The sequence below is a fragment of the Antedon bifida genome, chromosome 8, assembly GCF_963402885.1.
Source record: "Antedon bifida chromosome 8, ecAntBifi1.1, whole genome shotgun sequence".
In the NCBI taxonomy this organism is placed as follows: domain Eukaryota; kingdom Metazoa; phylum Echinodermata; class Crinoidea; order Comatulida; family Antedonidae; genus Antedon; species Antedon bifida.
In genome coordinates, this window is record NC_136233.1 from 22,225,194 (window position 1) to 22,250,660 (window position 25,467).

Here is a 25,467-nt window from a genome sequence, read left to right on the forward strand (position 1 = left end):
TTATTACCAATATAACTGAATGAATGTCACTTCAATTTTATTGCAGTACAAAGTACACCAGCTCTTAACAATACTATGTGAAAGACGACTCGACAAACTGTCTAGAAATGGAATGCGAGGCGATAAAGATGAGAGAAAAGCAGCAATATGGTGTTGTTAATTTGGCTATTTACCAATAAATTATTTATTTCAGCATCTATGTTATTCGACTTAATGTTGGTAAAAAGATAAACATTAATGCACACATGGCGTTTCATAGGTATAATATTTGGGCTAGATGGAGGTCTAGTTTACAGACAAACAGTCAAATGTCGACTGGTGGACTAACATACAAATAACAAATGTTTATTAATAGTGAATGATACAAATAATGACGATGTGAATGATGAAAGGTTATATTTCAACGAGGCGAATGGAAAGTACTATTAAACGACCGTTCGATAGTGAGTATTATTGCATGCCATGTGACCCACAATCATCCAATCAACTGACAGGAATGTAGGTGTTTATACAAAACAAAATAACTAGCGACTTGGGGCTACATCTATGTATATTATTGAACATTTATATAATATTATATCTGTGTAAATGTTTTCAATAAAGATGTCATCGTAAATATCAAATACAATTTTACACTTTTATACGTTTCTCATTTAATGTAAAGTGTAATGAAATTGGAATTATGCATCCAACAGTAATACAAAATAGCATGACGTCACATCGTACAAATACAAAGTAAATATAGTAGGCTTATGTATATTTTGACTAATCTTCATTAATATAAAAAGATCATGTCAAATAATCTATTGATTAAAAGTAACATAAAGGTTGATTCACACAATAATTTATAAGCAATCTTCTTAAGGTGGATTCACACATTAATTTATAACAATCTTAAGGTGGATTCACACATTAATTTATGAGCAATCTTAAAGTGGATTCACACATTAATTTATAAGCAATTTTCATAGGATGGATTCACACAGTAATTCATAAGCAATCTTCTAAAGGTGGATTCAAACATTAAGAAGCAATTTTAAGGTGGATTCACACATTAATTTGGAACAACGACCAACCGCTGTAAACACAATACAGAATTAAAAACAAGGAATAGACATTTAGTCACCAGTGTGAATGTGGCTTGTATAAACAGTTCCAGAGCAACACTTTCCAGCACCCATGGTAGCACATTATTTGCAATTGAACTTTGACCCGTTTATAAAAATCTTGTTCGAAGATGTAACCTAACCATATCTAATTTGTTTATCTTTTAAAAATCACTAAGCAATTAAAATTTTGTAAATACCAAAGATTTAATAAATTTAAATGACGCAATAAAATTTAATATTTTTTAGAAAGTCTCTAAATTATTATTGTATAATATTATTGTATTTACCCCTAGTTCTCAACAATTTGTCACTCATTGTCATTTGATTCCAATTGAAGACCAACCTTACCTGTTATGATGCCTATAATATTAGCTTTCACTGGTCCCTAATTGGAGTCAATCCAATCTTAATTTGGTAACTACCAGTTGTGTACGATCCGACAAATGTTTCCAAAAAATTTAAACACTTTTGTTTTTCGGAAGTAGGATGGAGTTGAAAACATGAACAAGGTTCTAATAGAAACATACACAGTTTAGACTCTGTCTACACTATCAAACTAGTTTGACAAAAAGGTGTGATGTGCCCAAATATGGTAGTGATATGTCCATATATGGGCACATCATGTGAGGTATGTAAGCTAACCAATCATAAGTCCAAATCCAAAACGACTCTTGTTCTTCCAATGGTTGATCATTCCACTGATGACGAAGGTAAATGGCATTGGTAGAAGCTTCTTCTCTAGGACACCAGACACAGACCAGTTACTATCAACCATTCCTGAAAGAGAAAAAGAGAAAGAGAGTTAATATCAAAAGGAAGAATGGAAAGGAGTATGGTGTCATGAGAAGCTTCTTCTCTAGGACACCAGACACAGACCAGTTACTATCAACCATTCCTTAAGGAGAAAAGAGTTAATATCAAAGGGAAGAATGAAAAAGGAGTATGGTGTCATGAGAAGCTTCTTCTCTAGGACACCAGACACAGACTAGTTACTATCAACCATTCCTTAAGCAGAAAACAAGAAAGAAAGTTAATATCAAAGGGAAGAATGAAAAAAGGAGTATGGTGCCATGAGAAGCTTCTTCTCTAGGACACCAGACACAGACCAGTTACTATCATTATTATTATTATTGATTTTGTTGCGATTCAAGACTATTAATATTAATACCAAGATATTATTTTATATACAAAAACTTAAAAAGGGATAAAAGAGGAGTATTGTTTTGAGAACCATTAAATAAGGTCAAGACCAAATTTAAAAAGACTTTATTATACTATTATTTTTTTATTAAATAATCTATAATTAGAGGAAACTACTGTCAAGGCCTAATAAAAAGATAACAACAGAATATATTAATTTATTACTAAAAACGACATGAATTAAAGAGGACACTGTTATGAATTGGACGATTCCAAGAAAATGTAACAGTACTGGAAGTCTCGTCCAGCATGGTCAGTAATGGGGATGACCTGGTCATCAATCAGGGAATACACATGTCATGTTGTGGAGAATGAGTGATCTAGTATTCTATGGTGTTCTGTGAAATATGATTGCTATACCAGTTAGTAATATGAATATATGTAAAGCTAATGTACATTAAGATAACATTAAGCATTTAAATAATAGATGATGAGCAATCTACATTAATACGATACATTAATGTATCATTTAATGTTTCATTCATTTACAGTAATTTAAAAATAAAATCTTTTAAATAAGTATTCCAAAATAATCTCAACAATTGTTAATCTTTATTACATATATACAAGAATAATTAAGTATAAAAGCAAATTCAGCTTCCATCGATTGTCATCTACAGCACATAAGTGAATAATAATGAACACAAACATTAAGGGGTATAAACATTAAAGTGATGCATAACTTTATTTAAACAATCAATATATTTGGTCTGTAAAACTCTGCCTGTGGGGTTAAACTGACTATGTGCTAATTTGAGGAAACTCACTGTCTCGTTTCTGTCTGAAACGAGTTATGTTAAAATTTATCATCTTGAGAATCTGAAGAATCAGAGTATAAATTCACCTTTCATAAGAATCAGAAACACACTGACATTTATTTGTCTTTTCCGGAAATTATATTAGCGCACAACTACTTTTATAACTTTCATTAACATTATTACATAAAAAATAAAAACAGTACCATCTATAATCCATACACTATAACATTCGAAGCATCGATTCCATAACATAATAGTAGTATTAGTAGTAATAAAATTACAACAAAAAAAAACAATGAAAAGAGATATGTTTAAGAGACAGGCTTGTCAGCTAGACTATCGTAATTCTCGCATTGATTAATATTGAAAAGTGAGAAGGGTTTTGAATTAAATCAAGGCTCTATTGAATGGATTATAGATGGTACTGTTGTAGGGTAATACCAGTCACAGATCTTAATGAAATGTTGTGGGAGCCAATTACCCAATGCAAATCAAGTCAGGTTCAGCATTAAGTGAAGTTGAACATTCATCCTTTAAAAAAAATGTTTATTTTTGGTTTTTGCTTTTATGTGGGCCAAATGAAATGCCCTTTACAGGCCAGACTGTCATGGTAATGGGTGGTGTTTGTGCGATTTGATATTATAGCAGTAGTTTGGTACTATTGGTATAGACTATAAAATGTTTACAAATGTTCCTGGTGGCATTCCACTACAATAATATTATGACTTATTACTCTATGCTTAAACTGGCCAGAGAAATTATTTCTAAATTACAATCATGCCCACACTAGAAACTGATGAAACTGCTATATTTAGAACGCAAGACTGTATCCACACATGTGCATAAAGTAGAAGATTGCTGTGTGCAGCTATTAAACCGAACATTGACTTTACGGAAATTAAAGTATTTAAGATATCTTTAAAAGCTCAGAGAACGAACATTTAACGGTAGGCCTAGAGGGCGTACACAAAATCATTACATACGTAGTTAATCCAATAGCAAAGTATAACTACATCCTACGGGTTAAAAGAGGTCAATAGTTGAAAATTGGCTTATAAACCAATAATTACAATACTCTTCCCAGCACTGTAGAAAAATACTGCCCTCAGGGAAATTATTTAAACCATTAAATGGATCCAGCGGGGGAATACTTTAGCGACAGTGACATACTCGCATCCACATTAATTGCTGTCTCTTCTTTATCAGTCCATAATGATGATACAGTACACACTTATGTCAAAAGTATAAATACATACGCAGGGGGACACATCAGTTAATTACATAATGCATACATGTCATGTTCCCGACACTGGATTGGTGAGCTTTACCCATCTCACGCTATCACACGCTCTACATTACATGTTTACTTTTTATACTACTGTAGGTCAATATAGGTTAAAAATGATGATGAAAACCAACACACCTTGTGGCTGGTGGTAATCTACAAAATACATATGAAAGCAAAACTTAAAGTTACTGTGTTATTTGCACAGTAATTAATTAGGTACCATAAATGTACTGGAGAGGATCTGGGCATAGTCTGATGGCTAGAAACGTACTTTATGTACCCATATCAAATATAAAATGGATAAAACATGTCAAACAAGACGCTGAAACCCGAGGAAAAATTGATTGCATTTTTTTTTAAAGTGAAGCACAATGCACACACAATAATCATTATTACTACAGTGTAAATGAGTTGGAACAAGCTTTTATCAAAGGTCACTGATTTCTAATTTGAAGTGATGTATCAATAAAGACGCGCTGTTGCACAAGACAACATGTCATTTTCAATGTTGTTAAAAGTAAATTAAGATTATTGCGGTAAACTACAAATACACGATTTTTTACCTATCTGTCAACCGAAATATCTAGATTTGTTCTGTTTATTAACAACCAAAAAAAGAAATTGAAAAACAAAATGTGAACAAATAATGATCATCTCAAATATTTGTATTTGTCCAGCTTTAAGCTCTGTTTACATTATTAAACTAGTTTGACAAAAAAAAGTATGATGTACCCAAATATGGTAGTCATATGCATAAAGATGGTAGTGATATGCATAAATATGGTAGTGATATGACATCATCATGTCCATATATGGGCACATCACATAATTTTGCCACATACAGTTTGATAGTGTAGTGCTTTAGCAACAAAAAAGATAGTCTGTCAAAATATCTGAATTTGTCCTATTTATTATTCATGAGAAAAAAAAATTATAAAAAAGGTGAAAAAATAATGAAACAGGAAATGTTGAGATATACTGGCGATAGTGCGTGTTATTACTTTCATGATTGGGTGCCACTAATGAGGCCATAACCTGGTTCTTGTATATTCATATTAGTAATGAAATCTTCTTTATTCTGATACTCTATCAACCTTCTCGTAAATCTGTTTGGAAATCAACAGAAGTGATATTTCACTTTATCTAAAAAACATTGGTACTCTCTGGTTTTTGTAACGAATTGAAATATTTTATTTTCAACAAGAGTAGGATGGACTATAATTGCAACGTCGAATATGCTTACATATGGTATACATTTATCACTGTACCAACAATAATTTTATATAGCATTAATTAATCTCTCGGGGTCATCGTGAGACAAGTTTTTTACTTCTAATCATGACCCCAATGATGGCATTCCTTTCTCTTTTTTTTACCTTTTCTTGTTTTTGTATTATATTACTGTTTCTTATTGTTTATTATTCTTGTATTATTTGTCTTACCATTACTGAATAAATGTTATTGAAATGAAATATATTATTGAGAATTATGGCTATAATGTAGTGTCACCATCTTACAGCTCTGTTAGTCATTCATGAAAAATATCACGTAAACAAATTACAATAAATACAAATGCGCACACACACGTAAATATGTAAATGGTACATCAACATTGTTGTTATATCGTACTATACTACATCTTTAAACTATCATGATGATCATGATTTTAGTGTATTGAGGCAGTCACTTCAATAAACAGTATGTATCAAAAATGAAAAAGATGAATAAAAAGGAATTATTACTGCAGTAACTGCAGTAGAATTTGACATGTATATTATTGACATACTGTACGTCATTCTTATATAAACGCTTAATTTGTAAAGCTTCTCTAAGCGCTTCACAATTAGTGGCTGAATTACTTTGGATCAAACACATACAGTACTCCCATAATGTTGCAGCTAGTAATCAGCACATTTGACCTTACCAGGTTACGGACCTATTTGTACACCTGGGTGGAGAGAGGCAAACGCAAGTAATGTGTCTTGCCTAAGGATACAAGTAATGTGACTAATCATTAGGTGAAAAATATAACCGTCAATATTCATTGTTTAAAGAAGAATGTTTTCCGTTTTAATATTTAACTATAATAAAACATTGTGCAGGCCATTATTAATATCAAGGATAAATGATAATTGTACTTTATTAGAAAAAAATATAGTATATTTATTTTTAAAAACATTCAAAATGAAATCGATAGACAATATTATGAAATTCAGTAAACTATAGACACTGTATTCATCATGATTATATAATGTGTTAGTTTGAACGTTACGGAAGTAGTTGCGGCAAATCAAACAAATAAAATATAGTATCAAACATTATTGTTTAAATTATGTATAATAATAGTGTTATAATGATTCATGATTAAACAGTATAAACAAATAACTTGTTTTAATAGTGGTAAATAGTAAAAATAGACCAAACAATACATCAGTTATTGTTTTGATAACAATAGTAATGTTACAATAATTCTCAATAATTATCATTTTACAAAAAGGTAGGAAACACACCACTTGAATGTAAGTAGTTGCGGCAAAATCAAAGAAACAAGTAAACATCATTGTTTAAATTATTATGTAAAGTTACATTAGTTGAATTCATGATTGTTGAAAAAAACATTATTTGCAACAATGCCGGCAGCAACGTCACAATGTAAAGTAACATTTTCTCAGGTTTTTTTTTTCTCAATTGTTATTTCATTCTTCTATTTCTTTCAGGTAATATATTTGTGAGGAGGCTCCCACCTGAGCATAGTATATGGACTATAGCATTTGTGGAGAGGGGTGTTCAATGAAAATTATAAAAAATAATATAATAATCTTCAATGAGAAAGGGCTATTGTCGGTTTATCCAGGTAGGCTAGGCACGAAATAGACAAACTTTGTTTCTCAAAGGTGTGTGTTCGAATACCAAGACAATCACTTTGTTTATATAGAGCATCTATGTGTTATGAATAAATTGACTCATATAGGAAAATGATTAAATTAAAATTATTAATAACAATTGGATTCACTTACTCCAAATAATTTTCTGTTTATACTAGATAAGTAATGAGATTACTCTGATTTCATATCTTAAATTGGAATTTGTAGAAATCAAAATAATTTGACAATCTCATACATTCAAAATTCAAAGAATGTTCTTTCTTCCTTCCTACCCACTGGGGTTTGAACTATGTTCTATTGATTGGAGACCTTGTATGGCAGACAAGTCATGACAGTGTAGTATAAGGAGAGTATATACACTATCCCACACGGGATGAGTATTCATTTTAGAAGACACGATACACCAAGCTGTTTATTGTCACTAGACAAGATACTGCTCGCAGTTTATTGTCACTAGAGAAGATACTGTATGCTGTTTATAGTCACTAGATAAGATACTGGGTATTGGGTGAAATAGGATTCTACAGTAAATGAAAAAAAGTTAAAATAAAAACGTACCTTTAAATGTGACATTAGCTTGTGGTAAGTCAACTTGGTAACCTATAGACGTCACGTTTTCTTGCATTTTAAAATTACTTTCAAATTCAACACCGACTTGTACTTCTTTTCCTTTGTGATAGTAAGCGACGTGACACGATGCCGGACCGACAGTTCCGGATGCTAACCAATTATCAGCTATACGTGATGAAAAAACACAAGATGAAAGACGCAATAACACGGATGTTAATAAATATCAGCTATGAAACAAAATCACGATCTAGGAAATGATGCAAGTGATCACATGGCAGATACAATCAGAAATATCTTCTCCATCTTTCTATTGAGTATATCGTTTTTTTTATATTAACGTACATATAATCTGTATTTATTTTAACCTTGTAACAATCATTCATTATTTATTGTAAGCAACTGCCTTTTCTACAATGAAAAAACTAAAATCATACGCAGTATATTGCAGTAAAAGACTTTATACTTTATATATTGCAGTAAAAGACTTTACTGCAGAAACTGCAGTAGAAAATATTTACATTTAGATTACTTATTTATTTTTCACCTGCTATTGACTGCATACACATTTTTGTATTCTTAACATTTTCTATCAAAAACATAATTTACATCATCATTTTTCCTATTTGTCATGGTTTTAAAGTAGTTAGTGTTAACATAATTATTATAAAAAAAAACAAACTTTACAATACAATAATACTGTTGGGGAAATGAAGTTGCCGTGAGTGATGAGCGTTCATTATAAAAGCAATGTAATGTTTGTTGACGTTTACTAGATGAGTAGGTGTATATTATTGAAGAGAAGTCAATTATGACAAGAGATAATGATCACAAAAAACCCCTAGCAATCCATCATAAAGATAATCATTCATGTTTTGGTTATTACACATGACAATGCGTATAATAATTATCAATTCCATGTGGGCTAGCAACTAGTAAAGAGCTTATTTCACCAATGATGTGTACAACTCTGTACTGGTTGGTTCTTTCTTTATTTCCATTCACAAAATCATATTACATAAATATCATAGTACAAAACAAAAGAATAGAAAGGGGGAATCTCTGAAGCACAGCTTATCATAAGTAGAAACCCCCTGTTACAAAACAATATATTTTTTTACCCACATTTAATGAGGGTGATCCATCCAGCAATTGCTGATCATTAGGAACCCTCAGAGGTTCACAAGACAAACAAACACAAGATGCTCTACATAAACAAAGTCTTATTACAAGTCTTTGGGAGTGAGTTGTAATTTTGTCCTTAGAAAAAATCCTGACATGTGACGGGACTTGAACCCAGGACCCTTGAAGTGGTAGCCAAGCATCATTACCACCAAGCCACTCCACTCCAATATAGGAATATGAATATGAAAAAAAGGGCAACCTGCATTGTAGTGTATGTCCAACTACCCTTAGGTTTTCGCATGAGCATGTTAACTTTAATGGATGACGTCACCATTTGTTTGTTTATTTGTTGCTAATTCATCAAATACAAATACTGTACATATATAAATGATGAGAGTAAGAGGATAACCATAAAGCTCTAGAGTTTGTTTGGGTATATCACTACTATGTTTGGGCATATCACTACTATGTTTGGGCATATCACTACTATGTTTGGGCATATCACTACTATGTTTGGGCATATCACTACTATGTTTGGGCATATCACTACTATGTTTGGGCATATCATTACTATGTTTGGGCATATCACTACTATGTTTGGGCATATCACTACTATGTTTGGGCATATCACTACTATGTTTGGGCATATCACTACTATGTTTGGGCATATCACTACTATGTTTGGGCATATCATTACTATGTTTGGGCATATCACTACTATGTTTGGGCATATCACTACTATGTTTGGGCATATCACTACTATGTTTGGGCATATCACTACTATGTTTGGGCATATCACTACTATGTTTGGGCATATCACTACTATGTTTAGGCATATCACTACTATGTTTGGGCATATCACTACCATATTCGGGCACATCACTGTTTTTGTCAGATAAATTTTGATAGTGTAAACAGGTGTTTTGTATCTTGTGTGTAAACTCAGGTTTTTCTAATGTTAATATAGTTTGTTGTTGGCCTTCCCCGTAGTGATAAACTAGTTCTTTTAGGCAATATGAAAGGGGTCTATTTTGAGGAGCGATTAAACTAGTTCTTCTAAGCAGTGTGAAAAGGGTGTATTTTGAGGAACGATTACACTAGTTCTTCTAGTATGAAAGGGGTGTATGTTTCAGGATCCGTTAAACTAGTTCTTTTAAGCAGTGTGAAAGGGGTGTATGTTTGAGGAGCGACTAAACTAGTTCTTCTAAGCAGTGTGAAAGGGGTGTATTTTGAGGATCAGTTAAACTAGTTCTTCTAGGCAGTGTGAAAGGGGTGTATGTTTGATTAAACTATTCCTTACCTGTGTATCTTCCCGCTAATGTTAATATAGTTTGTTGTTGGCCTTGCCCGTAGTGATAGAGTAATTCTGCACCTAAAGCCAGCCTCTTTGTTATACTTTGAAGATACTGTGTTACAATGATACCTGTACTCTCTAATGGGTTCACATTGGCTAGCACCACAGACGCTGTGTATGATGGCCCTCTGTATTCATTCTCTAGCTGGTACACCATCCACCGAGTTTGCTGGGTCTAAACAAGTATCAAAATCATTTACATCACTCTATAGAATACTTCAATGAGGGTTTATACAGTTATTTTTTGAAAATAAGGAATAAAAAATAACCCAAAAAATAAAATAAAAAAATACAGAAAAAAATTAAGTAATTGAAACAAAATAATGACAAAAATAAAATGGAAAAAGAAAATAATGGAAAAAAATGATGACTTAAAAATAATGAAAAAAAAAATTGACAAAAAATGATTGAACAAGAATACAAAAGGCTAGAACTGCTATTTTATACCATTATGTACATTTCATGTAAATAGCGTTATTAAAACAGAGATATATGCCGAGCTACTTCAGTAGAATAGAATAATTTTGACAAGATTCCATATGCATTTAGATTAAACATTTTCTTACCATAAACCTTGATTATTTTTTAATCAAATCTGACACCCCATACGTAATGTGTGGCACCCCATACGTAATGTGTGGCACCCCATATGTAATGTGTGACATCCCATACTTAATGTGTGACATTTCATACATTTAATGCTTAGACAAGTTGAAATTTATTTAGTAGTAAGTATTTATTAAATACATTGAGTTGCTGCTGTGGGATATGAATATCGTATTCATTTCACCCTGTCACTTAAATACGTGGCTAAGGTAATACTTGTCAAAATGAAAAATACATAATTTATTAAAACATCATAAAAACATATTAAAATGTTCTTATTCAACAATATGTTGGAATTTATTATTTATGTTATATTTTTATTATATTTTATTGTATCCATCATGAGTTATTATTAATCCGATTTTACAAAATTTTATTTAAATATATTTGTTATACTTATGATTAATAATTATATTTTTATCATATTTTATTGTATCCATCATAAGTTATTATTAATCCAAAAATGTTATGTAAATATTTTTATTATACTTGATTATTTTTATAAGGTTTAGATTACTTTCTTTCTCATTTATGACAATAATTCTTATTTTATAATTTTTTTAGAAAGTTTAAATTATCTTCTGTCAGTAAAATTATTAGTTTTGCTTATGATATATTATCAACAAAGTAATTTCTCTCCTTGACTGCCAATGCACATTTCATAAATTCTTAAAATTGTACGTTTATCTTACTCATCAGCCCTTTCTAATAATTAAATGGGATCCTTTGTTAAACATTTATTTAAAAAAAAAATTGATCTGAATCTAATCTCGTTTATATTACTTTCCACAACTTTACTTCAATTATCATTTTACTTCAACACAAGCTTTGTCATTTTTCATTTTTATTCATGACATGTAACGCAATAAGAACCGCAATAACAACTCATTTGTCTTCTAATTGACGAGATAAATTTTTTATTACATGATCGATTTCACTTAAAGATTTGTTAAAAAATTTTTTATTAAAAGTTAAATGTAATTTACTAATTCTAATATTAAAATTGATGGCTTGCTCTTTGAAATCATTTCATGTTAAAACTATTCTACTGCAGTAATAACATTTTTTACTGCAATAACGGATGATTGTTCAAAGTTTTTTTAATGTACAATTTTATGATGCAGCAAATGTGAGTGGCCGAGTGGTTATTACTGTAATTACGTAGCCATAACATCGGCAAGGGTTCGAGGCTCAGTCGCTCAATGGTTCTGGTGGTAGAATGAGTCTTCTCAGAAAACGACTATAAAGAGTAGGTCTAATGTACACATCTAGCTCATGTGCACTTCAAAGAATCTAATACATCTTTCGAGACAAGTAGGGGGTTACCCCGGTGTACTAGTGCATCACAGCAACTCATTATAACTGGGTCCTCTGAGAGAAGAGGTCACCCAGTATAAATAAATAATAGCAAACAAACAATGAATAAGCTGGCTTCAAACATGAAAAGTCACTGCAGATCCTTAACGCTCTGTCTACACTATCAAACTAGTTCGACAAAAAAAGTGTGATGTGCCCAAATATGGTAGTGACATGCTTAAATATGGCAGTGATATGACATCATCATGTCCATACATTTTTTTGTCACATACAATTTGATAGTGTAGACAGAGCTTTAAATTACTTTTATAATGGGGTAAGTAATCCCGAAGATTCCTAACGAGGCAATAAATAATGCAATGTGAGCTTCTAAATGAACTAAATGACAAATATTATGATGCATTGTGATACAATTGATTGATTAAATACCTGAAGAACAAACTTTGTTTTTAAACCTTCCATTAATTTGTGTATAATTTGAGCATTTAAGCTGCCTGATGTGTCGATGTCCCCAAGTAAAACTGGAAAAGCCTAAGAAAGGAGAAAATACACATAATTTCTGATGTTTTACTAAATTTTATAATAATTTAAATCAAACAAAGACAATGGAATATAAATAATGTAAATGCAATTTGAAAACAGCTAACAGCCAATTGAAACCATCCAAAGAAACGCAGATTGACCTGTAAGTGACCTATCAACAGTCAATGTAATGCAGCATTATGTGCTATCCTTATTATAGGAACATGCTTCATCAATTCATTCATAATTTTAATATAGTACAACTTTTATTGTTGAAAAAAAAACACACAACAAAAATGGCAATATACTTTTTAAATAGATTTCTCTAGTCTAGTTTAATCCCTTTACAAAAAAAAACCCAACTAGAAGAAATGTTTTTTCTTTATATATTCATTGATCGACTCTTAAATCCTTGAACCTTGACTCTTTTTTTTTTTTTCTCTTTTTTTTTTTTTTTCTATTTTGTACTGTGTATTGTGATATCTTGTATATTTTGTAAGATCATTTTAATCCAGACCTTTTTATTTGAATTGCCCCGTGTGGGATGATTAAAGAATTTTGAATTGAATTGAATTGAATTGAAGTGATAGCTAAATTATACTGGTGTTCTGTTTATTAATTCATATAAACACTTTGAAGACATTTGATTATTCATTATTTTATTTACTTGTTGAATCCATTCTCACAATAGGATAGGTTGTACATTGAATTCTGGTTTTTGTAAAAAGTTATATTTTTTCTGCAATGCAAGGCTGGCAACTATTGCACATTCGAAAAAACAAACCGAGTCGCAAGTTGTTTATCTTTATCTAAGACCTCGTAAAATAGACTAGTCCAACTCATGAAAATATTTTATGCATTCACCTAAAAAATAAACATTAAATAATTGTAATCTTACCTCTCCTGGGCCTGTTTGATTGGTGCCTACATACGTACTACCGAAATGATATGAAGAGTCAGCCAATGATGACAGTGAGACGGTATGGTTGACTTGGAAGTGGTTGGAAAGCCCCTTATTCACCATCAACTTGCATCCTTCCAATGGTGCTGGGAATATTTCTGGGGAAAAATTGCATATTTAAATAAAAATACTTTGTTTGATGGATCATGTCCAAACTATTCTACTGCAGTTACAGCAGTAACTACATTTTTGGGTAATCATACAGATCATAGTTTAAAGTTCTGTCTACACTATCAAACTTTATGGGTGACAACAAAATATGATGTGTCCATATTTAAGCATATCACACTTTTTTTGTCAAACTAGTTTGATAAGTGTAGACAGAACTTATGGTATTACAATGCAGTGACTGCCTCATAAACGTGTACAACACAAACTAAAATCATGCTGCAGTAAAAAATGTAGTTACTGCAGTAAAATAATAATAATTAAAGGACATTTTAAATTGTTTAAATCGATATGTTTATGTGGAGCATAAAATTACTCAAACAGTATTCTCAATATATCTTTTGGACATTTTTTGTTGTTATTGTACTACATAAAAGAGATGAAAATAAAAATGCTCTATTGTAATTATGACAAAAGAGAATAAAAAAGGATTAATTGCAATCTAAATAAGAAAGAACTTAATGGAGCTTTTAAGCACTAATAACATTCTGCAATGAGAAAAGAAAATTCAAATTTAAACACTAATTACCAATAAAAATGATACCGTATCCAGGGAACAAATATCAATGGGGGATTATGGATGCAGAGAGAAAAAATAAGTCTCAACATAAACACTCTTAAAGTTAAATTAAAGATATATTGTATAGAAAAAAAAGTATTTGTAAAAAAAGGCCCATAATTTAAAGATATTGTTCCCCCACACTGAAATATTTTGTATTTTTTGTGAAGTGAAAGAAATTAAGATAGATTGTTCCTCTTTGAACATATTGCATGAAAAAATAGTTTTCCTTAATTTAAAGATATTTTGTTTTCTCTCCCCTCCCCAAGAAAAATGTAAACATTAATTTTTTTTTTTATAAGTGAAAGAAATCATTATTTTTTGCTTTTTTCTGCAGAAGTGAATAACAAATTACACTTATTACTAAAACTACAATGGCTTATTCAAAGTCTGATTTCATTCATCTTTATTTTTAATGTCTTTTTAGAATCTCCCGATTTCTTGGTATTATAAAAATGTTATCAACATCACTTAACATTTGTACAATAAACAAATGAAATCTTGCTACGTTGATATTGCTATGGTTACGTATCTGTTGACATCAAAGAGCTGGATGGAATGTATTTGTCCATGATTTATGAGGTACTATCAACATCCCCTCTGGTTTAATGGTTTCTGTTTTTGTAAAAGATGACGGGTTCGAATCCAGTGCAGTGTACAAATTTTGTTCACACTTTAACCTGTTTTATTTAGCAAGTTTTCTTTTGGGTAATTATACACACTGTATATTGCAAAGCAGTTTAAACTTCATTTTGAACTTGAAATAAAAAGTAAAGCAAGCTAAAATCATGTACTTATATCATTGTATGTATATTGTAGAAAGAAGAAAAAATGTAATGTAATGTTGAGATGGTTCCTGACCATGAGTCTATCACAGTTTTACTTATAAGGCATAGGAAATGAAGTGTATATCAGGTACAGCATCCAAGAACACATGAAGGTGGATACTTTAGGTTATATACTGGTGACAATGAACTAAGTTCAAAAGTGAGATAGGGACGTGCATGGCATTAATCTCTAACTTAAGCCCATGGGCTTTCTTTCGAGGTAGGTTAGCTTCATTTACAGATTAATCCTTGCTAATGTCAAGATAGGTTGCTTCTTTTCAAGACTGTCTGTATGCCCAATGGCTAACCATTAAATAGCTTTTATTGTGACTTTGAAGAAACAAATCTATTTAAGAAATAAGATGTTGTTTTGTTAGCCTAAGTAGTCTAATAATACTGTACTTTAATGTCACATTAACTTTTACACGCTGGGTTAAATAGTGCCGTAGCTTTTAAATATCACTTTCAAATAACATCTGAAAATTTATACTGTATATTGTATTGTATGTATATATTGTACTGATAATTAACTAATGACAATTTTGCCTTGGGTGAAATTTGACGTGAACATTGAATGTCTATGAAAACATCATAAGGAGGGGACAGACAACAAAGCAAGGGTGCTACAAACTCTTCAGGGACCACCTCAAAATTGTTTAATAACTCTGTCCATCCTAATAAAATATATTCTATGATTATTGCTTCAATGGCGGAGAGATCCGACACACTATATTGCGATCGCCAAGTAAAATAACCTTACCCTAGAAAAAAAAACTCCCCTAGGTAAATGGTGTGTAAAGCCTTGTCCGAAAGATGAGTAAAAAAATGTTTATATGTTTTATAAGTCGCCAACGATTTGTACCCACAACCTTCGATCCCTTCATATGCTATAGAACCATACCAACCAGCCAGTAAATGAATGAGTGTTTTGTAGTATGTACGATTAATATGAAAATACCCATGCGTTCACTTCTTTTAAACGATCACTCGCAAAACGTGCATCAAGATAGTGATTGCGTTTGAAGGTACAGTAAACCTTGCCGTATAACTAGATGATGGGCACGTATGTTGACCTAAATAGAACAAAGGTCAATCACGACAATGTCATACATGTAAATGTATTATTTTTTATCTGATGACAGTATATGACTTTCCATTGCACCTAGTTCCCTGTGCTAAATAAGACAACAGAATTAGTAGGAGGAGCATGGTTAACCTTCAACCAATCAAAAACAAGCCTGATGATCCAAATAAAACACTATATTATAAATGCTATAAAATCACAAATGGCTTGTATTTTATTTATATAGGTAGGCCAACACTGACAAAAGGTATTGAACAATGTCGACAACACTAATGATAAGACTAGGCTTATTATTATATTATTATTTCGTCACTAAACTAGTGATTGCCACATGTCACCATCTCTCACCATAAATAAACAGTACACTCACACTTAACTAATAACTGCAGGCACATACATCCATTCCTGACCTATTCTATAGGCTATTCTATTCATTTCAATTCTAAAAATGTTTTAAAATGTCTGAAAAAAAATTGAATTCAGAATCCATCATTTAAAAAAGAAAAATCTAATCTCATTATACTGCTAAACTTGTACATACAAAATAATTGCTTTCGTTTAATTGACATAGTTGTTAGGCTTAGTCAACAAATGATGGACTGAGTTGAGTAACGTAAACAGAAGGGGAAAGAGCCGGTTTTACCGGGGTTGTGTAGACTACCTTTACATCTCCGAAACAATTCTTCAAAATTCCCTGGGTTTGGAAGATCGCCATTTCCTCTCAATTCTTCCAGTAAACTTGAAGGTACTGAGGCAGTAGGAGGTGGTGCAGGTGCTGTTCCTGATAATGGTGTATGAAGCGGTGGTATAGGACTTTCGGCTGCATTAACATTACCCATTATGAAAAACAAATCAGATTTGCTAGGCCTAACTTCGAGAAAACCGGTATTTCGTCTCTACAAAGCCATGTGGGAACATTTATCGCTGATTGGTTGATCAGTGTCACCTGACTGTTGTGAGCATGTTTAGTTGTAACTTCCGTCGTCTGCTGCTCAGATATTTCATTGTATTGCACAGTTCACACTCTCATTATTTTGACAACAAAAAACCCTATTAAACATTGAAATGACTGAACAATCGTATGGGAACAAACCACTGTTTGTCGACTTGAATCCCGAGGAAGATCAAGAGTCAAGCAAAATTGAAAGTCTGTGTGTGAATTGCGAAGAAAATGTATGTATTTGTTTTTTAAAGTTAAATGGTTGCATGCATGAATGATGAATTGCTTGACTATATAATAGCCTGGCCACCTCTACCTCTTATGTATACTCTAGGCCTAGGCCTGTATGTAGTAGTATATAAGTAGTAGATAGTATAATATCTCATGTCATGCTCTTTCATTATTATTTATAATGATATATTTTATTATGCTTGATTTGAAACAATCGTGCAAGAATTATTTTTTGTACAATTTGCATGAGCAATTTGAAAAAAATAGTATTTCTTTGGGTTCTATCCAATTGGGTATTTCATGTTTTTCCATCTCTATGTAACTTAAAACAAATCACTGACTTACCTACAGTACAAATAGTGAATGCTACATTTTCATATGCCCACAAGAAATATATTTAATGCATTTTTTTTTCAATTTGTTGTGTGTTTTGTTTTGTAGGGAATTACACAAATTCTGCTGACCAAGATACCTCACTACAAAGAGGTCATACTAATGTCATTTGAGTGCGAACACTGCGGCTTTAAGAACAATGAGATTCAGCCAGGGGGAAAGATTCAGGATAAGGGGGTAACCTTGAAGTTGATGGTCCAAAATGAAACGGTAATTCTGATACTGAAAAGCTACATTTTACCGCTTTTAACTTCTGTGAAAGAAAACTAGAACGTTTACAAACAAAAAAGGCGTAACAAAACAGTTACACTGTCTACACTATCAAACAACAAAATATGATGTGCCCAGTGGATGGACATGATGATGTCATATCACTACCATATTTGGGCACATCACACTAGTTTGATAGTGTAGACAGAGCTTTAAACAATTTCATGAAGATAGATTGTCTTTACAGTTGTGTACCCCATGGTCCCTCTGCCTCCTAATATACTGTACAAATGCTAGTAAAAATTACAGTATATATTTGGTTTGGTTATTTAATGATCTTTTAGTATAGAAGCAATGTAAATAGGTCAAATATTTTCATACCATAATTAAAAAAAGAAAACTGTTAGACCTAAACTTTTAATCTTTCCTGATGTGTTAAAACTAATTATTTTTTTTATGAATCAATTTTTAATTTTCAATTTTTAATGGATTGTAAATTTATGTGTGAAATGTCACTTGTCACGCTGTGCTCTCTAGCTAAAACTGTCTTTGAATGGAGAGAGGAAAAGAGACACCCCTGTTTAGAGAAATCATTTCTAACTAAATGAAGAGAATGGTTGGTACACTTTGGTCTACAGTATTTAAGTGATGCTAATGTAGTATTAATTTACATAGGTAACATTATCATATTTGTAATCTATCTTAATTTTATGGAGTGGATGCATAACTCTAAATTTGACATTTATGAAAATAGTATGTGTGAGGATTCTTTCTTTTGCTTACATGGTATCAATGCATTTAATATAATTACACATTTGTATTCAAATTGAATATCACACTTGGGACTATTGCATCATGTATGTATGTGTGTAGTCGGCAATTCAATATTCAAATAAAACATTAACCAATACCCTTCTGGGCAATATTCTTAGTGAATGTTGTAACAAATTGTGATTTATTGGATTCAAGCCTGGGAAACAACATCAATTTATATACACCTTCTGAAACTGAACTCTAAAAAAAAACAACTTAATTTAAACCCAGACTTATGTAAAGTTTTAACCAGACTTAAGTCAAGACTTAAAACTAGACTTATGTTAAGAAAGATCAAGACTCAAGTCAAACATAAAACAAGTCTGAAGTCGAGACTTAAACCAAACTTAAGTTGAACCTTAAACCAGACTTAAGTCAAGGCTGAAAACCTGACTTAAGTTAAGACTTAAACCAGAATTAAATCAAGACTTAACCAGGCTTACAGTAAGTCAAGGCTAAAAGCTTGACTTAAGTCAAGACTTTAAAACTTAATAAATTCATTAAAACTATTGCAATCTAATTTAGAAGACATTTCATTCTTGGTAGATTCACTTAAATACTCTTATTACCTTTTGCAGGATATGAACCGTCAAGTTGTGAAATCAGACGCGGCGACTGTATCGATTCCCGATTTAGACTTTGAAATTCCTTCTAATACCCAAAAAGGAGGTATTATACATGCAAATCTACACTTAATTCTTTATAAATATGCAGAATAAATATTTTGATAATACTAAGTGTTTGGAATCATATTGTAAAGTGCATGATATATTAAATACAATGTTATATCATGCACTAGGAAAGTTATCCCCACCCACAAAGCAAGCAGGTACTCAGGATGGCTTTCAAATTTGTTTTTAAAATCCCAGTACCCTCCGGTTATATGGATGCGTGCAATAGAACAAGCTTAAGCTCTGTCTACACTATCAAACTTTATGTGTCAAATAAATGTGATGTGCCCATATATGGACATGATGTCATATTTGAGCATATCACTACTATATTTGGGCACACTTTTTTGTTAAACTAGTTTGAAAGTGTAGACAGAACTTTACAAACTCTCTTTCCATTGTTAAAATTTGCATGATTAAATAGACATTATGAATTACGGGTATCATTTGCGTCATGTGAATGCTATTATAACATTAATCGATTTGATGTCAATATTTAAGAAACATCCTGAAAGTTAATATTTAATTCTGTCTAGTTGTTTATTATAGTAAATGTTTGTTTTGCCTTGTTTAATGACTATTTTAATGTTTTTATTTTGTAGTTTTAACAACAATTGAGGGGATGGTTACAAGGACAATAGATGGACTAGAACAAGATCAACCACTCAGAAAGGTGAGGTGCTACTGTGGAATAACCACTTTGGAGATTGATGGTCAGTGTACAGTCAACTCTCCCAATACTGGACACCCCTCACCCACTGGCTTTTATAGCGCCCCCCTATTATGTTGTAATTTATCCGAATCAATCAATTTTACCATAAGTGTTTTGTATATATCTGTAGGCTTTAGATCCAGATACAGCCATCAAAATTCAAGATTTTATCGATAGATTAAAAAATCTTAAACCACCTTTTGAAATGGTAAGTACTTTCTCGTACCACTTTTACTATTTGCTATGCTAATCAACAGTTATTTCTTTTTTTAAACTGCTATTTAGCACTAAATTTCTAAATATTTTATTTTTCTTGGCTAGATATTGGATGACGTCACAGGTAATAGTTACATAGAAAACCCAGAAGCCCCTGCAAAGGACTCGCAGTTGACGACAACAAACTACACACGAACACGTCAACAGAACATTCAACTTGGATTGGTTGTAAGTTTTACGGTATATGCCAAACATAATAGCCCTGTAAATCTTTCAATTTATTCAAAAAAGCCTCCAGAAATGGAGAGGTACAGAACATTAAAATTACAAAATAATAAACAAAACAATAAACAAAACAATAAACAAAACAATAAACAAAACAATAAACAAAACAATAAACAAAACAATAAACAAAACAATAAACAAAACAATAAACAAAACAATAAACAAAACAATAAACAAAACAATAAACAAAACAATAAACAAAACAATAAACAAAACAATAAACAAAACAATAAACAAAACAATAAACAAAACAATAAACAAAACAATAAACAAAACAATAAACAAAACAATAAACAAAACAATAAACAAAACAATAAACAAAACAATAAACAAAACAATAAACAAAACAATAAACAAAACAATAAACAAAACAATAAACAAAACAATAAACAAAACAATAAACAAAACAATAAACAAAACAATAAACAAAACAATAAACAAAACAATAAACAAAACAATAAACAAAACAATAAACAAAACAATAAACAAAACAATAAACAAAACAATAAACAAAACAATAAACAAAACAATAAACAAAACAATAAACAAAACAATAAACAAAACAATAAACAAAACAATAAACAAAACAATAAACAAAACGAAAATAGTTCTTAAATCAGTAAAGCGTGTTTTCACTGTAGGACGCAACGCAAGGCCCGAAGCCTGCCATAACTAATCTGACCAATCACAACACGAGGGTTCATCTGAAATGTAGATCTTGTGATTGGTCAACTCACTTAATAAGGGTTGTACGTAGTATTGTATTTTCTGTTGGTGGCTTACCCTACAAACTCTTTTATTCATGTCATATTCATCCATTAAAATGTTTAATTTGATTTTAGTATGTATTTATTCATATTGTTATTAAAAACGTCCACCGTGTACGATCAAATATTGATATAAATTAAAATGTAGCAAAGTCATTAATTAAACAGAAAAAAAAATCAATATTTCAGCCTAATAGTAAGTACATACTTAATTAGTATTTAAGTAGTCTTCTGTGAATTAAGGAAAAGATCCATAAAAATATGAATTCTAATCAGAAACAAAATAATATTTTATAAGCTTCATTATGACATGATGCCATCTGAGAGACAATACTAAATATGCTTTTTGAAAATTATTAGATCTTGCCACAATATTATTAGAGGTTGTTTAGAGTTCGTTCAGCCGTAACTTAAGGGCAATTTGTATTTCAACGTTGACCTTTGACACTAACTAAAGTGCATCATCTAAGCATATACTATTTGAACTTAAATATTTGGGAATAAAGTATAATAATCATCATCATCAGTTCATCATGCCCCTCGTATTACGACATGACCCCTCGTCTTGAGACATGACCTCTCGTCTTGCAACATAACTCCTCATATTGCGACATGACCCCTAGGCTTGCGTCATGACCCTGTTGCATTTTCCTTAAATGGGCAAGATGGTTTTTATGTTTTTACTTATACAATTTTCTCCCAATCCTCTCCTAATGGCTCCCTTTCTGGTTATCGTTTAATACAATTTTTGAAGAAATTTCTTTGGAAAATCTTAACATATATCCATACCTTTTAGTGATCTTTGGTTAAGTAGTTGTTTAGCTCCACTTGTGTCTTGTTTCTGTGTGTTTTGTGGTGTTTTTTTGTCAATTTTATGTTTCTTATTACTTCGCAAAGTTGGCAGATTTGTCTTAATATTAAATCCACCTTTGGTTGACAACATCCGATGTATATCACCAAGAAAAAATTCTTATTGAATTTAAATAATTATTCATCTGTAGGATAAATTCTGCTGATCCTTGTGGGCTTTCAATAATATAAAAAGCAATATAATTCTTAATTTCCATAAATCTTATATTCAAAAAGACTAGAATACTAAAACATTTTTTACTTTTCAATTTACATTTATTTTTTAAATTGATTGAGGCGAAGTAAATTTATTTTACAAGTGGATGCAGAGTGAAATTATAAAAAAAGGAAAGCCCTGAGATATATTGAGATTGCCAGCTCCAATTGGCCAATCAAATATGCCAATCATATGAAATCATGCCCTCCTACTCAGTAACGTAATACTACTCTGTTTAGTGTATCAATGCGAGAACATATTCTTATGTAATCCTCAATGCGAAAACTTACCAAGAAATTAGTCATTCAATAGAGTTGATTTTATAAAAACTGCAAAACAGTATTTAAAAGAAATATATGTTCTGAAATAATATATTTTATAATATTTTATGTTATTATTTTTATATACTAAATATTTGTACAGATACACAGCAGCCATTTTGAGGAGTTCCTCCCCGTTCACCTCACGTCAGTGTTGGATTGTTCTTCTCTAGAAGTTTTATTTATTTATTAGGAAGGTCACAGATTTTTCTTAGAAACGGTTGAACCTTGTCTAATATTGAAAAATGACATTGCATTCAAAGATTAATAACTGTTTTAACTTTTTTCTTTAATTGATATTGCATTTATCTACTTAATAGCTTTTCGATCTTCCATTAATCATACCTAAGAGGTCGGGTATAGGTCAAATGTATGTCATTACAGTTTTAATCAAGTATTTGATTGCATTGTGGGAAAAACTAAGTATTCAAAGATTATTAATTTGCAGTTGTGTTAAGATATAATGCCCTCTAGAGGGCCTGATGAGTTGGAGATGTTGCAATAAAACAAATAAGCCCAAGTTTAATCGTAAATTTGAAATATGGTATTTAAAGTAGACTATTATGATAATTAGAGTAGTTTTTTTTTAAGTACATCTATGACTTTCTTTCTACCGGCCTGCTTCACTTGTAAACTAATTGTTCTGTATACAACACTATAATAAGATAAGACATCTGTAAGCAATTATTTACGTTAAACCAGTAATTAAATACCTACGTGTGCGACATTTCGACTGTCAACATGGAGGAATATTTCCTCCATGTTGTCAACAAGTCTTCATCTGACAATGATTGGATGTTAATGGTTGCTAGAAGTAGCTTTGCTAGTTGTAGAGCAGCACCCCTATTGGCAAGCTTATTCTGCGATTTGCCCAAGTTCTTAGGCTTTTCAGGTGAAATGAGCTGATCATATACATAAAGAATTGTAGACAGATAATTAATATAAAACCAGATGAAAGCATTTTTTGAAGATAAGATAAGATTTTTTGTGTCATTTCATCACATCATTCAACATGATTGAGTGTAATGGTTCATCTTGTTTTATTATATATATGCAATACAAACATAAGTACTGCCCCTGGCTGTTATTACCCTTCACCCAGTCGCATCCCCGTTCATCAGGTTGTACAGCAAACAGACTCACTCTCTTATAGAACAGATTAAATAATATTTTAATAACATTATCGATGTGGAATGACATTTGCTAAAGAACATTGAATGTTAAATGTAAAACACAATTTAAAGCAACTTTGTAATATACATAGTTCAATTTATTTTGATATTTAAAAGTAAGTTTTAAGATAAAGCTAAAGTGATTTTTCTACTCCACTTATTGTCTATAATTACAGGCTGAAGACGATGAAGGTATAGTAGAGGAAGATGAAGAGGAAGGTGAGGGCGCCGATGATTTGAAGCAGGAAGTGCTGTCCTTTCAGTCAAATTGCGGTAAATGTAATTCACCCTTGGAAACGCACATGAAACTTGTCAGTATCCTTTACTGTTTATGTATTGCATTTCTAATGCCACCTAATCATGGCGCCTCATTAATTACTTTCCCTCTCCAGCGAGTGCCCTGCTAATTCACTCGCTAGGGAGCTTTCCTCTTCTGGGAAACTGTCCTTTCCAAAGAGGTTTCCTCTTCTGGCAATTTCTGTCTCCTGGGAGCTCTACAGTATCTCTCCCCTGAGAGATGTATTCCATCTCCAGAGTGCTCCATTTACAAAAAGCTTGGAAAGAGTGCAGAGAAAATGGTGGCTGTTGAAAAAGCCATGTAGATTGAATGCCATAAGGTATACATTTTAATAATTTGATTTGTTTTTCAATCATCCATATACATCATGTTTTTCATCCATTTATTCGTTTTAATTATTCCGGTACTCATCCTTTCATTTACTTTCAACCATAAACTCCAAGTAAGTAGGTCAAAGCCAGTCAGTATAACATATTGTTTCTTTAAGTCTTTAATCCAACGGGCATATATTGAATTTTGATATATGGATATCAATAAAACGATGAGATGTAATAAATTTAAATTATATTTAAATCAATAAATAATACATAAAAAATGGAAAAAGTGAATTATTGTATATTATTTGAGACTTATTACATATATTATACTCAACCAAATTGTTCATGTTTATTGTGAATTTAATTTTACTTTAATTTTACAATCAATTTTCCTAAAGAGAATTTTTTCTCATTATCACAGATTTCGTCATCTTCAAACATCTATTAATTAAAGACTTGTCTCAGCGTTTCTCAATGCCGTTAATTTTATATAAAATATATACAGGGATTTGAAAAATATAAAGTGCCTACTGACAGATACAGATTTTATTCATTAAACTTTTCACCTTCTTATGCATACTGCTTTATCATTAATTCCGTGTTATTAACTCAAAGTGTCATTAGTTTGTACTTGTGATGTTTGATGGTATCCAATTTAATAAATCAGTTGAGCATATACAGTAATTACATTCCACGATACGCAAAAAACTATCGTAAGAAGAAACA

At 31.3% G+C, this 25,467-nt stretch overlaps 3 protein-coding genes across 5 annotated transcripts in view; 1 reads left to right on the forward strand and 2 right to left on the reverse strand.

Moving 5' to 3' along the window:
• On the reverse strand, positions 1 to 17,255 carry LOC144850211 (mitochondrial import receptor subunit TOM40 homolog). 3 transcript variants are annotated; one of them, XM_078707444.1, is made up of 7 exons: positions 16,992 to 17,255; positions 13,630 to 13,790; positions 12,639 to 12,740; positions 10,233 to 10,461; positions 7,799 to 7,975; positions 1,738 to 1,886; positions 1 to 1,688 (listed from the first exon to the last, which is right to left on the reverse strand). In XM_078707444.1, exons 1-6 carry the CDS (start codon positions 17,167 to 17,169, stop codon positions 1,747 to 1,749), a joined length of 987 nt encoding a protein of 328 aa, XP_078563570.1. In that variant the 5' UTR covers positions 17,170 to 17,255; the 3' UTR covers positions 1 to 1,688; positions 1,738 to 1,746. The 3 variants fall into 3 exon arrangements, with proteins under 3 accessions (XP_078563570.1, XP_078563569.1, XP_078563571.1); XM_078707443.1 differs by having other exon boundaries at positions 1 to 1,886; positions 16,992 to 17,254; XM_078707445.1 differs by lacking the exons at positions 1 to 1,688; positions 1,738 to 1,886 and adding an exon at positions 2,039 to 2,114.
• Positions 1 to 25,467, reverse strand: part of LOC144850212 (TWiK family of potassium channels protein 7-like) — a 49,602-nt gene that overhangs the window by 736 nt on the left and 23,399 nt on the right. The gene's annotated exons all lie outside the window — the stretch shown is intronic.
• Positions 17,232 to 25,467, forward strand: part of LOC144850208 (zinc finger protein ZPR1-like) — a 13,348-nt gene continuing 5,112 nt past the window's right edge. Inside the window, exons 1-7 of the mRNA XM_078707441.1 lie at positions 17,232 to 17,503; positions 17,943 to 18,104; positions 19,496 to 19,586; positions 20,191 to 20,261; positions 20,431 to 20,508; positions 20,622 to 20,744; positions 24,303 to 24,441. Coding sequence (XP_078563567.1) covers positions 17,396 to 17,503; positions 17,943 to 18,104; positions 19,496 to 19,586; positions 20,191 to 20,261; positions 20,431 to 20,508; positions 20,622 to 20,744; positions 24,303 to 24,441 — 772 coding nt within the window. The 5' untranslated portion in view covers positions 17,232 to 17,395. The remainder of the gene's footprint in view (positions 17,504 to 17,942; positions 18,105 to 19,495; positions 19,587 to 20,190; positions 20,262 to 20,430; positions 20,509 to 20,621; positions 20,745 to 24,302; positions 24,442 to 25,467) is intronic.